The following is a 13831-nucleotide window of genomic DNA, read 5'->3' on the forward strand; positions in this document are numbered from 1 at the left end:
TATGAAGGTTACTCAGCGGCCAGCAAAGAAAGCTTTCCGCGCCAGATCAAAAGGCTCTCCATTATGACTCCACTTCTGCGCCTGCTTGCTTGAAAAGGTTGGATCGCTGACTCGGGGACTGGAGGGGAAGCGGCTGTAGATCAATTCAAGCTCATTGATAAATCTGCAGGCAATAAATACACCTGCGCAGTGGCCATTAAAGTTTTCCAAGCGAGGTGGGGGGCGTGGCCTCTCTGCCAAAGGGGGCGCGGCCGAAGCGCGCGCGTTCCGTCGAGCCCCGCCCTTCAGCTGCTCCTTCCATCTCTGGCTGGACTTGGAGGGGGCGGGGCCTAGCGGAACGCCCTCTTCGGACAGGACTCAGAAGTTGGGGAAGATGGCGTTGGGGGCGGTGGTGCGTGTGTCGTGCGGAGTGCGGGCCAGGCTAGTTCTGCCGCTGCTTCCTTCACCTCCTGTGCGGGTAAGGTGCTCTGTGCTCTGCCTAGATATGCATACGTTGGAAAGGCAGGACAACATAAAACAGAACAGCCTTTAAAGGTGTTGAAAAATATGTTCATTCACAGGATCATGCCAAGATTAATCCACTTATCAGCAGAGAACTGTAACGCCACCACTGCCATTCTGCAGTGTTTAGGAGGCGGGGTATCAGCTGCTCAGATTTTCATTCCAAAATTCCAGGGTAGAAAAAGCTCCTTATGCAGGCTGAAGCAGCTTTTTGGAACCCACCCGTTGTGGGCAAATAAGAGGTTGCTTAACTGACATTTGCTTAGTACTTTTCCAGAGTCCGGAGCTCATTGTAATCATCTCCATTGGTCCACAGCATTTGAACAGTTTTCTGAGCTCAGTTAAGAGACTCATTGGCCAATCCAGAGCTATTAGTTTGAAGCCTGTGCTCTAAATGGAGATTAGACCATCCCGCATGAATGTGAACTTTGAACCTGGTGTTGGAGAATGACAGTTTTCTTTAAAAAGTTGTTTTCTTAAGTTGTTCTCAAATGTGAGATGGCATGAATGTCCAGCACTCACTCAAATGGGCTGGGTAAGATTTTTTTTGTATTTGTTCATAGAGAGTTGGTGTATGGTTAAAAGAGAAGCTCACTAGCCAGCCTTAGGCAAGCAACTCTCAGGTCAGTTCTCCCCCCACAGCATGGGGAATTGCTGGTCAGGTGAGTGCTGTTGTGCTCAGGCTCTGCTTGTGAGCTTCCCATGGGCTGATTGACCACTGTGAGAACAGATAGGCCTGATGCAAAAGGGCTCTTTTTTGGTATAATGTAGTTGTGGAGAATCCCTGCACCACAGTACTAATTAAACCCCCCCCCCCAGGCTCCCTTACTTCAAACTTATCCCATGAGTGGGGTGACATGGGGAAGATTAAGGATCTGGTCTGCTGGCCAGAGCCAAATCTTCACTCGTGCTGTAAAGTTTACAATTAGATAATGCACATAAAGTTTTCAACTTGTAAGTGCTATACACAGGTGTTAAGTATTGCTGTTGGTATTCACAGCAATGGTGTTGGTTTTTTTTTTTTTAAATAACTATATCCACAGTCACTTTATAGTTGAGAATTATCTAGGTTTTATTAACCTGTAAAACTTAGTAAATTATCTCCTTTCCCTTTTTCAGCTTTTAAGCCATGGAACAAAAGTGATGTATCAAGCTCATCATGATTTTGCACCTGTTCAGAAAGTGATGCTGCCACCAGATACTTTTCATGGCAAAGTGGCCTTTATCACAGGAGGTGGCACAGGCCTTGGAAAAGGGATGACAGCTGCTCTTTCTGCTTTGGGAGCAGAGTGTGTTATAGCAAGCCGGTAAGAGCATCTTTTGCATTTCACATGATGTAGTCTTTTAAAATGGAGAGTACATCTCTCAGGATGGAGTCCTCTGCACACTTGCTTGGCAGTAAGACCCGCCGAACACAGCGAGGAAGCAAACACATTTAGGGTAGACATGTTAGTTCTACTCAGAGTAGACCAGTTGAAACTAATGGCTCTAAGGTAACTTAGGCCCATTCATTTTAACTTCGTGGGATGCAACCCTAGGATTGCGCAATGGATTCTTCTGGGTTTTTTTAAGCAATTAGGCTGTATTTGAGAAATCCAAGTTCACTGAGCATTGTGTTGTGAATTGACACTGAAGGACCATTCAGACAACCACACCAAGACTCAGTAGTGGATTTTTGTTCTGTGGGGCCCTTTTGGGGGGCCGTTTGTTTACCTAAACAAGTGTGACTGTCAAAAAACATGACTGACCTAAATTCATAAGAATGAGTTAGCTCCACTTTGCGCCCCTGTTTTCACCTTCACCCCCATGTCAATGCCTCCTCCCCTCTCTCTTTGTGCCACAACCCCACCTCACCCCATGGTGACCTTCATCATCTTCTGTTGTTCAAAACTGAAAATTTTCCTCTCAGAGTGCTTTACTCGAATTTCTGCTGTTGTTTTTAAACATCCACTTTTCTGCTTTCAGTGTTTCTCCATTCTTGTTTTGGTCAAACTTGTCTCTCCCTTCCATTCTCAGCTGCCTCATATGAGAGAGATGAAGGATGCAAAGCTTCAGATATTCCATTGTTTGAAGCTAGCTTACTCAAGCCTCTGCTGTTGTTTGAAACCACCATTTCCCTCTGTTATCTTCTGCTTTACTCATATTCATGCCATCATTTTAAACTACTGTACCGCTTTCCCCCTCTCAGTGCCCCTCCCTTCTTCATTGTGCAACCTGCCTTCTCTTTGGCTCCCACTCGTACTTCATACAAATCCATTAGGCAATACAAATCCTCGAATAAGGGCTGTGCAATGACATCCTTACATTTTTACGTGTATAGGCAAATATTATTAAACAATACTTTTTGTTTCCGTTTAATGATATAATATTTGAGAGAGGCAAAACACTCATCTTCATCCAAACATGAACTTTTATTTGAAGGAACAAAAAGGAATAAAAATTATTTTAAAAAATCGTAAAATCTTCATAGATGTCAAATGCTCCTGGGATATAGTTGGAATCTAAGTAACTTTTTACTCCTTTAAGGGTGCGGGTAATATTCTACCCAAAGTGTAACACAGCCTATGGGGTTTAAATTGAGCAGGGGGAATTTTGAGCCTCAGAAATACAAATGGCATGAGCAAGCACTTACTTATCTGCCTCCCCAATGAGAAACCTCTCTTTGTATTTAATAAGATGTTTCCACAACAGCAACTTCAGTCTGAAATATAAACTTACTGGGTTGCGTCCAATGCTAGTCCTACTCAGAGTAAACCCACTGAAATTAAAGAACATTAATAACTTGGATCCATTAATTTCAGTCAGTCTGCTGTGAATGGGACTAGCATTGGACAAAGCTCTTCATTGTCAGTCTGCCACATCACACATGGAATCACTGCTAAGCTTTTACCAAAACGCTAAGAAAGGAACCCCAGAAATTTGATGTACAGTATATGGCTATAATAGAAACTCAACCGTAATGTGTAATTATTTATAGGAAACTTGATGTATTGAAACAAACCGCAGAGGAAATTTCTTCTAAAACGGGAAATAAGGTATTGTTAAATGACAAATGTTATTAATAGGACATTCAGTCACGGGATTTCATGTATGTAAGAATATATTTAATTCTTTCTTTTTCTTTTCTGCTGCTGGTAGTGGATATATTGATAATAGTTTATTACACAGGTCCACGCAGTTCAGTGCGATGTGAGAGATCCAGAATCTGTTAGCAATGCAATTTCTAAGTCCATTGAAGTGGCTGGACATCCCAGTGTGAGTATGCTAATTTAAAACTTTAATTAATCATTACTGGAAAAATCCAACCTGGTGTGCATTTTTAAAAAAAACCTTCTAAATGTAAGCAAGCTAATGAATTGAAAAGGATTCTGAAGGATTTTAATGTTTTCAGAAGTAATGTTCAGTGGAATCTACCCATAGAATAAAATCCATGGGAATAGGTCACAGCAGTATTTAAAGGAAGCTGTGTACTTTAGCTGCCTGGTGACCCTGATGTAACTGAGATGGGCACCAGTGTGTACACATGAACCCCCAGCCTCTCCCACATCCCAATGAAGACTGAGCATGCTCAGTGGCCACACAGTGCTCACTGACAGTTGTGAAGGCAAATAGATTGGACTTGTTGGAAAACACCCTGGGGGTGCCTGCAAGCCCCCGGAACTCTGAGCATCCTCCGGTATGCGCAGCTCTGGAAAAGGCATCTCCCTTCTCTTCCAGTGCTCTTCTAGCGACATACATCATATTGATATATGCATGCACACTAAGCTTCTGGCAGAACACAGCAAAGAAGCATGAGACATCATAGAGCTAATCTACTATTTATTTACACATACCGGAACAGGTTACTTCTGGGTTTCGGCGCATGCGCAGAAGCGCTAAATCACGCTTTGCACATGCACAGAAGCACTGTATTGCATCGTGTGCGTGTGCAGACGCAGCGGTGCGGGTTGCTAACGCTGCGGGTTGTGAACGCACCTCCCGCACGGATCGCGTTCGCAACCTGAGCATCCACTGTACAGACAAAAGTATAATGGCGTCCGTTCTCTCCAGCTCTGAGAGAACAACAGGCACAAGTAAAAGTCAAAGTACATACAGCAGAAGAGATAAGACTGTCTTCTGTTTCCCACACACTTCTCAGACAAGCATGTGATTTACACCAATCACAAATGCAGCATCGGAGGAGTGAAATTGCTAACAGGACTATCCTGGAAGAAGGTGTGGCTGGTTGCCTGGAGCTCCACATGAGAGCACTCACCGCTTCAGCATTTTGCTGCAGCTCCAACTTGCATCATAAAGCTGTCGGAATTAGTTTGTTAAAAGTTTAGAAAGCGGTGGATAAGAGATTTATTTTTCGTTAATGGAGGGTTCCATTGTTCTAATATGCCTCTTACTGGCCAAAGGGCAGTAAGATAAAGTCACCATCTATTTGTTCATGTCTTGTGAGTTAAACTCAAGAGGACAACTGTGCTTGACTGGCATTGCTTGCTTGGTTGGAACACATACTGGAATTGATGCAAAGGCTTTTAAAACCAAAATGGTTACTTGGTTTTTCTCTGCACTGCTGATCTTTTGCTTTTGCAAAAGGTGCTGGTAGGTTATACTGACTCAGAGTGTGTGTACCTTTAAGCCAAACCATGGCTCAGCATACATAAACCAAGATATGGTTTCCTAGACTGAAATTGTCACCTGAAGCACTGCACCCCCAGTCCTGCTGCCGCCTCCCTAGCCACAATTTGGATTAGCATTACGTCTGAACCCAGGCTCGTAGTTTGTCTTGCTCCAGACAAACCACGAGCCCTGGTTCAGTTCTAGCACAGAGGCAAGCCATGCCTTAGCCCCAAGCCGGGGGGTGGCAGCAGGACTAGGGAATCAGCAGTATGGCTCTGATATTTCCTCCAGGAACATGCACTCTTGTCATTTGTGCTAAACCAATGTGTGAACTAGGCCACACCGTTTTTATGTAGAAATTCTCCTGGAATTTCTGAAACCACCACCAAGTATCTTAAATGTGCAGAAGACTGATTTCAGCAAATATTTAAGCTTTCTTTCTCCCTTTCAGGTTATCATAAATAATGCAGCTGGAAATTTTGTATCTCCTTCTGAACGTCTTTCTCCAAATGCGTGGAGGACAATCACAGATATTGTTCTTAACGGTACTGCCTATATAACTCTGGGAATTGGAAAAGAACTGATTAAAGCACGAAAAGGTAAATTGAGATTGACAGAGCTTGTCCTTTTATTACTGAATACCATTTTGGACAAGAAATAGATTTGGGGGGGGGGGTGGAGCCCTCTTAGAACCCTGAAAACCCTCAAGCTTTATTTTCATAGAATTATAGAATTGTAGAGTCCACTGTCTCTCTGTCTCTCTCCTTCATTGATTTGACCTGTTTTAGGAAACTGATAATCTGGAAAGGAGAGCAATACATATAATTAATTTTTTAAAAATCTTGCATCTTCCAGGAGCAGCCTTTCTAGCCATCACCACAATTTATGCAGAAAGTGGGTCGGGGTTTGTGTCGCCAAGTGCTTCTGCCAAAGCCGGCGTTGAAGGCCTGTGCAAGTAAGTAATCTGTCAGCACCCGTCGTCCTCATTTTTAATTTTTTTAAAAAACACTCCCTCTTAAGGCTGAAATAGACCAACCCAAAAGAGACAGCTTAGAATTGGAGTGAGAAGCAGCTGCTTGCCATTGTGCTGGGTTCAACAAATTTATATTTCATTGGGTTTTTATTTTATTTTATTTTATTTTATTTTATTTTATTTAACAAACCATGTACCATTTAACCACAGTAACCTCAAAATATTTTACAAGGAACACAATACCAAAAAAGGCTAAAAGTGGTTAGAGCTATAAAATCAGGCTTCAGTTAAAATGCCTGCTGGAGTAAACAAATTATTCAGTAGGTGCCAGAAGTTCAAATCCGAATGGCCACGCCTGGTGGCTTCATACAGATGTTAAACAGCATTGTGGACAAGATTGTACCCTGCTGTAGACCGTAGTACAAGGACCGTGGTGCTGAAACAGTCTCCCAGTGTTGCTTTCTGGACATGACCCCGTAGGTAGGGTAGGATAAAATATTGACCCCGATACCCATTTTGCCTAGGCAGTCCAAGAGGATACTATGATCCTGTGCAAGAACAAAATTTTCAGTGCCCTGTGCAAGAACAAAATTTTCAGTGCCCTGTGCAAGAACAAAATTTGGTTCCCCCTGCCTCTTGCCTTCTGTTCTGCTCAGTTCACCAGATCATAGCTGTGTCGCCCAACAGCGCCTCATAGGCTCAGCACCCAGTGTGGCAGAACCAGTCGCACTGCCCTAAATCTGCCTCTGCTTGAACTATGATTAAAACAGATCCATGTGATTCATAACCGACATCCTCGATGTACCCCTGGATATAGCCCACAAACGGTAGGGTTATAGCACAGAAGGGCAACCTTTGCCCTAGGGGCAACCTCACTTCATGTTACCCCAACACCTCCTGAAGCTGCCCCATTTGTCTGCTCCATCTATTCTTTCCTATTCACTTCCTCCTTATTTTTCCCGATTTTTAGAAAAGTGTTTTCTCCCTCTATGTGTGTAGTTCTTCTACATTGGGGAGGGACCTATGAGCAGAAAACCTAGTGTTGTAAGCCCAGATGCATTTTTTAATTTTTTTTACTTCTAATCATTTTTACATGCTGAATACTTACAAAGTCTCTTAATGAATTTCTAGGTCTCTTGCAGCGGAATGGGGTAAATATGGCATGAGATTCAATGTGATTCAACCAGGCCCAATAAAGACTAAGGTACATGATCATGTTTTGTAACCATTAAAGAATTGGCCTAGACATCAGATTGATTTTAGTGACTGGGTCTCTGAGCCTAAATTCAGTTCTACTTGAGACAGATCTCATAGCTGCTTTGAGCACCTTTTTGTGAAAAGGAGAGGTGCAAATAAATACTGGTTTAAATAGAAGTTGGAAGCACATATAATCATTATCCATCTTCATTCTCTCTTTTAAAAAAAAAAAACTTTGTAAAATTATATACCACTCTTCATCAAAGGCCACAAGACAGTTTACAATGTAGCATAATAAATAGAACATAATAGGTAAAAAAAAATTAAAGGACCCCTCTACGGTTACGTCCAATCAAAGGCGACTATGGGGTTGCAGCGCTCATCTCACTTTAGGGCTGAGAGAGCCGGCGTTTGTCCACAGACAGCTTTCCGGGTCTTGTGGCCAGCATGACTAAACAGCTTCTGGCACAACGGAACACCATGGCGGAAACCAGAGTGCACGGAAACGCTCTTTACCTTCCCACCACAGCAGTACCTATTTATCTACTTGCACTGGTGTGCTTTTGAACTGCTAAGTTGGCAGGAGCTGGGACACAGCAATGGGAGTTCACCCTGTCATGGGGATTCAAACCGCCAACCTTTTGATTGGAAAGCCCAAGAGCCACAGTGGTTTAGACCACAGCAGCACCCACGTCCCTAAATAGAACATAATAATATATGTCAATACGTAATATGACGTATATACAATTCAAAAATTAAAATTATCCTATAGAAGCAAATTATAATAATAAATACTTATTAACTTAGATAATCTCATGGCATAAATTATTATCTACTTACCCCAGTTATTATCTAACTTACATGTTATACATATCTAACGTAGGTTTTTTGTATTGTTGTTTTCTGGCTCATTAAGGAGTATTTTTCTGAGTGATATGGTTGCCTGGGCGAAATGTATGACATTTAGTGTTTCAGTAGATACAAGTCTACTAGAGTTTGTTGTTGTTGTTGAGTCGTTCAGTCGTGTCCAACTCTTTGTGACCCCATGGACCAGAGCACGCCAATCTTTCACTGCCTCCCGCAGTTTGGCCAAACTCATGCTAGTTGCTTCGAGAACACTGTCCAACCATCTCATCCTCTGTCGTCCCCTTCTCTTTGTGCCCTCCATCTTTCCCAACATCAGGGTCTTGTCTAGGGAGTCTTCTCTTCTCATGAGGTGGCCACACAGAGTTACCCACATTATTTCCCCCCTTGACACTTGCTTGATCTGCACTACCTTTACCCTTGATTGTTAAGTATAAAACTTTTTCAGGTGGCCTCTAACAGAGTTCCGAAAGCAATATTTTTTTCGATGATTTTCTTTAGGGAGCTTTCAGCCGTTTGGACCCAGCAGGTGTGTTTGAGAAAGAAATTCTCCAAAGAATTCCTTGTGGACGCCTGGGAACAATAGAAGAGATTGCCAATCTTGCCACCTACCTCTGTAGTGATTATGCAAGTTGGATTAACGGATCAGTAAGTTCTCATTCGAGTTGCTAGGGGTGCCCGAAGCTCATCGCTACTGATGCTAGAATATTGTGATCCAGAAGCCATTTCCACCTGGTCCCATTAGAGGGGGCTAAATGCTTTCTTTGGGGCTTGACAAGCTCCATGTGAATTCATTGGGAAATACTCCTTTGACTTCTTTAAAATTATTTGTGGCTTTAGTTGATGGGAAAAAAGCAGTTTGTGCATATTCTAGCATTACTAGTTCTGTTGACTAATGCTTTCCATTATGTTTTTTACTAAATAGAGAACATTAATGACTTAAAAGTACTTTATTTGGCCATACTAGGTTTCCTTAGCATATTGGTTCAACTTAAACCAGTTCAGATTATTGTTGGAGTGGCTTAATGGTGGGAAATGTGCATTAATCTTGCAGGTCATCAGAATGGATGGTGGTGAATACGTCTCTATGGCTGGAGAGTTTAATACCCTAAGCAAGGTAATGACTTACAAATCGGATTGGCAGAAAATGTTGCAGCATGCTCTGTGCCTTTTTGAAATTGTCACTCTGCCTTCCAATGTCACCAAACAATGCTCAGTTTTCATTGGGCAGTTTTTTCACTACTTTCCCCCCTTTAACAAAGTTTGTAAGCTCCCCCCCCCACTCCCACCCTTCTGATACCTCCCTCTTGTGCATGGATCATGTTGTTTTGGCAACGTAAGCACTGGCACTCACACCTGAACATCAGAAATGTAGAAAATTATATGTTTAGGGTTCAGTCCCGCCAAAAGTAAGCTTTTAATCACATTCATTTCAATGGGGAAAGATGTTTGATTGTGCCCATTATGTCTGCATAAAACTCAAAGATGGAAAAACCTGAAGTTAGTATCTCATCTAAAATGTTTTATTTTCTATGCTAGGTTACCAGCGAAGAATGGAATAAGATGGAAGAAATGATAAGGAAAACAAAAGGCTCATAACTTTCTTTCAAACTATATATATAGAAATTCAAGCACTATAAATTTCACTAATGTTGGTAATAATTGACTGACTTTTATATGTTTTCAAGGCTGAACAATTTTAATTTACATTCAGCACAATATTAAATGCTTTTTAAATAAGCACCATAACAGAAATTGATCAATAACGTGTGGTTTCATTTGGGGGGCTGGTTTGGTATGTGATATTAAAAAAAACACTTTTGTTTAGTATGCCAGTTTAGAATGAGGCCTCCTATCTTGCCTGAGTTTTGGTTTTAGAGTTTGAAGTCAAGCAATTGCGTCAAGCAGTTTTGCATCTCAGGAGAAGCATCAATTATTATTAGGCAACTACGTAAATGAGTAGGAGAGAGACAGAACTTCATCCCCCCCCCCCAACTCCCTATATTTGTGCAGGTGAAAATATGGTCATCATCTGATCTGTGACCCTGAGATGCAGTGATATCATGGAACGATTGTTGAGGTGCCTGCATCAGTAATCAAATGTTGACAAAACCACACACACAGCTTCTGTGAAAAAAAGTTTTAAGGTGAATTTGACTGGGGGAGAAACTCACACAAGAGCTGGAGCAGCTGTATCAATAGAACAAGGATGTGGAACCTTTTCTAGTTGGCAGACGGGATCCTTAATCTTTCCACCAAATTTGACAGATGGGCAGGAGCCAAACGCAACCCTCCAGACCTCTGTATCTGGCCTTCAGAAATCTTCCTGGGTCACACCCCTCCTTTTGCACTCTTCTCGAATCGTGGAATTGGAAGGGACCCTGAGGGTCATCCAGTCCAGCCCCCCCTGCAATGCAGGAATCCCAATACGTGTTTCCCCCATCCAATATGAAACCGTACTGGACCCTGCTTAGCTTTGCAAATGTGCCTAGCAGCTTTATTGCAGAATGTATGTTTGAACTGTGACAATGTCTCTTGCTTTCCTGGAGGGAGCATATAGAGCAGGCATAGGCAAACTCAGCCCCCCAGATGTTTTGAGACTACAATTCCCATCATCCCTGACCACTGGTCCTGTTAGCTAGAGATGATGGGAGTTGTAGTCCCAAAACGTCTGGAGGGCCGAGTTTGCCTATGCCTGATACAAAGGGATGCATTGCTGCTCCTATTTTTGTCCCTGGCTCTGCCTACCCGCAGGTATGTGTCTTCCACAGGGAATATGCACCTTCAGCTGAAACGGGTTTCCCACCTCTGCCCTAGAGACTGGTAGCGACTGTTCTTCTTTGGGACTGGCTGTATTCATATGAAACTTCTTTTCCCATAATCTCAAGCTTTTCCCAGTTCTGTTTTTTCTTAAGACAGCCTTTTGAACCAGAGATGCTAAGGATTCGTTCTTGGTCTTCCGAGTCAAAAGTGGCCACTAGGTGGAACCATAAGACAGGAAGGAAAACCTCCAGAAGCACATTTCAGGTTATGGAAACTCATGAAAGTCTTACACAACCTGTGCAATTTTCAGCCTCCCTACCTATGCAAGCTGAATTGCTGTAGGGAAATGAGCCCAGTAAAATGTAGGTGGCATCTTGAGCTGGCACCAGCGTAATTCCATAGTACTGAAAATGTGTAGAATATTTGAAATGAGATTTTAAAAAAAATCCTCACAGAAACACGAAGCAGACACTTAAACATGTTGTCCAGCAATTAGATATATGGCAGGACCACTTTGAGAAAAGCTAAACCTGCCTCTTAGAAAAGCAAACAGACAGTAAGTCCCATTGTCACCACAATGTCCATTCACTCCTATTGCCTCTAGGTTGGCAACTGGGAGATGAGGCACAATTTGTACCTTGCAGCGGCCAATGTGTGCTTTAACAGCTATGCAGGAAGGGGCAAACTTTTGATATAGTTGAGAGCTACTGAGAGCCAAGATAAATGGAATGAAATTAACTAGAGGCAATTGACACTAGGGTTATATGGGGATTGCAACTACCCACCCACATCAGTGTGGGTAAGTGAAACCATATTTTCCTGGATTGGACAAAAGAAAAACTGCATTTGAGGTTTCAAATGAAGAGGGGATGTTACCACTTTGCTTTCTGAGTTCTTGTGGAATTTCTACTTTTTCATATGAATGCAAGTTGGATTTCCTACTAAGCATAGTGTGACTTGCATCCTTATAGTTTAACTTCTAGCCATAAAACGCAGTAAAAGAAAATGGTAAATGATCTGCCTTGGCCTGGATTTAGAGATTCACAGCATTGGCTGCTCCCATTTGATGCCGGTGGGATTTGCAGCCATGCAGCAGCTGGGAAAATTGGGGCACTTATATTTAGGTGCTTAATTATGGATTGCTGAGCAACATGTTGCTCATCTAGAATTGGTGGTTCTGATCCGCATGAATATTGATGCCAGTTGTGATTGCTAAATGTTAGATGGCAGTATATAATTTTTTAATAGCGCAGGTGATGAAAATGGAAGTGAGATTTTGCTTCACCCAATGACATCCGCATATGCAGCTTTTCAGTCTTCTTGCTGATGTTTCATGTAATTTGTCAGCCAGCAGAAAACTTGCACCATAGACATATGATGGACGATTGCTGGAAGTATTTAAGCAGAGGCTGTCAGGATGCCAGGCCATCTGCAGCAGTGGGGGACCTGTGGCTCTCCAGATGTTGGTCTACTCCAGGCTTCCTCAACCTCAGCCCTTCAGATGTTTTTGGCCTACAACTCCCATGATCCCTAGCTAGCAGGACCAGTGGTCAGGGATGATAGGAACTGTAGTCTCAAAACATCTGGAGGGCCGAGGTTGAGGAAGCCTGGTCTACTCCCATTATGCAGCTCTAACAGCTGGGTGAACACACTGAGCTGCTTTCAGACTATTGTTTCATTAAGCCAAATACTATCTGCTCTGGCTGGCAGCAGCTCCCCCAGGCTCTGCTGCCCAAGAATTAAGAGTTGGAAGGGACCCCAAGGATAATCGAGTCCAACTCCCTGCGTGGCAGGAATGTGCAGCTGGCCCACACTGGGATCGAACCCACAACCTTGGCATTATCAGCACCACACTTCAACCAAGTGAGCTAACTGGCACTGGTCAGTGCTTGAAGGACAGCAAAGAACAAATTGAAGACTGAAGCCCTTAATGTTTGTGGCAATTACTTGGGGCGACAATTCAGACCTTCCCCACCACCACCACCTTTCTGCCTTAATACAGTCACAGTAAGAGTCAGCCTGTGGAGGCCTCGGCTAACTTTATAGATAGAACACAATCCTTTAAAGGAGCCAGAGTCATCAATGAAAATAAGATTGGTGTCTTGCACACTTTCTTCCATGTTCAGACTTCTCGTGTTTTTGTAAGATGCCGTCTATTTGAAATACTTGGCTTTTTACATAATAAGCTAGCACCCTAATTGTTTTTTATATCCCAGGGAGACAGAGGGGTCCAAAATATCCTTTTCAAAGAAAGATGAAATCACATTTCCAATGCTTTTCACATTTGGGAAAAAGTTAAGCCCAGTGCTGCTCTGATCGGTCTTGCATCATACACATTCACAGCATGAGGTTTCCCCTTTTCAGTTGAGCATGAAAAGACAAATCGATGGTTTAATTGTCAATCTAAGTTTAATCATTTTGCCAGTCATAATTATGCCTCTAGGCAGATATTCATATCATTGTATCTCTTTCAGAATACAGTCATATTTTACATTGCATAGAGAAGTTAGAGGTGAGTGAGAAGGTGAAGAATTAGCTCACTCGGCTTGTAGCGGAATTGTCAAAATAGGCCACCGAACTTAACTAAGCCTCTTAATGCGTTAATCCTTTTTTTTTCACCTAGAGACACTCCTAATTTAGTACATATTTTCAGAAATGAAACAAGGCACTTGCTCATTGGAGGCCATTTTGTATCTTTGCGAAATGACTTCTAGCTTTCATAGAATCGTAGAGTCGGAAGGGACCCCAAGGATCATCTAGTCCAACCCCCGGCAATGAAGGAATTTGCAGCTGTCCCACATGGGGATCAAACCTGCAACCTTGGTGTTATCAGCACCACGCTCTAACCAACTGAGCTATCCGGTGGTGAAAGGATAAAATCAGCACCCTTCAAATATATATATATTTATAGAAATCTCTTTGTAA

General features: G+C 42.6%; 1 protein-coding gene across 3 annotated transcripts; it reads left to right on the plus strand.

The window, feature by feature from the left end:
- The first annotated feature begins 358 nt into the window (after window positions 1–358).
- On the plus strand, window positions 359–9898 carry DECR1 (2,4-dienoyl-CoA reductase 1). 3 transcript variants are annotated; one of them, XM_033155531.1, is made up of 10 exons: window positions 359–457; window positions 1621–1808; window positions 3479–3536; window positions 3670–3756; window positions 5561–5708; window positions 5965–6064; window positions 7214–7286; window positions 8645–8791; window positions 9198–9260; window positions 9683–9898. In XM_033155531.1, exons 1-10 carry the CDS (start codon window positions 374–376, stop codon window positions 9740–9742), a joined length of 1008 nt encoding a protein of 335 aa, XP_033011422.1. In that variant the 5' UTR covers window positions 359–373; the 3' UTR covers window positions 9743–9898. The 3 variants fall into 3 exon arrangements, with proteins under 3 accessions (XP_033011422.1, XP_033011423.1, XP_033011424.1); XM_033155532.1 differs by lacking the exon at window positions 9198–9260; XM_033155533.1 differs by lacking the exon at window positions 8645–8791.
- The last annotated feature ends 3933 nt before the right edge of the window (window positions 9899–13831 follow it).

Source organism: Lacerta agilis, chromosome 7, assembly GCF_009819535.1.
Source record: "Lacerta agilis isolate rLacAgi1 chromosome 7, rLacAgi1.pri, whole genome shotgun sequence".
Lineage (NCBI taxonomy): Eukaryota > Metazoa > Chordata > Lepidosauria > Squamata > Lacertidae > Lacerta > Lacerta agilis.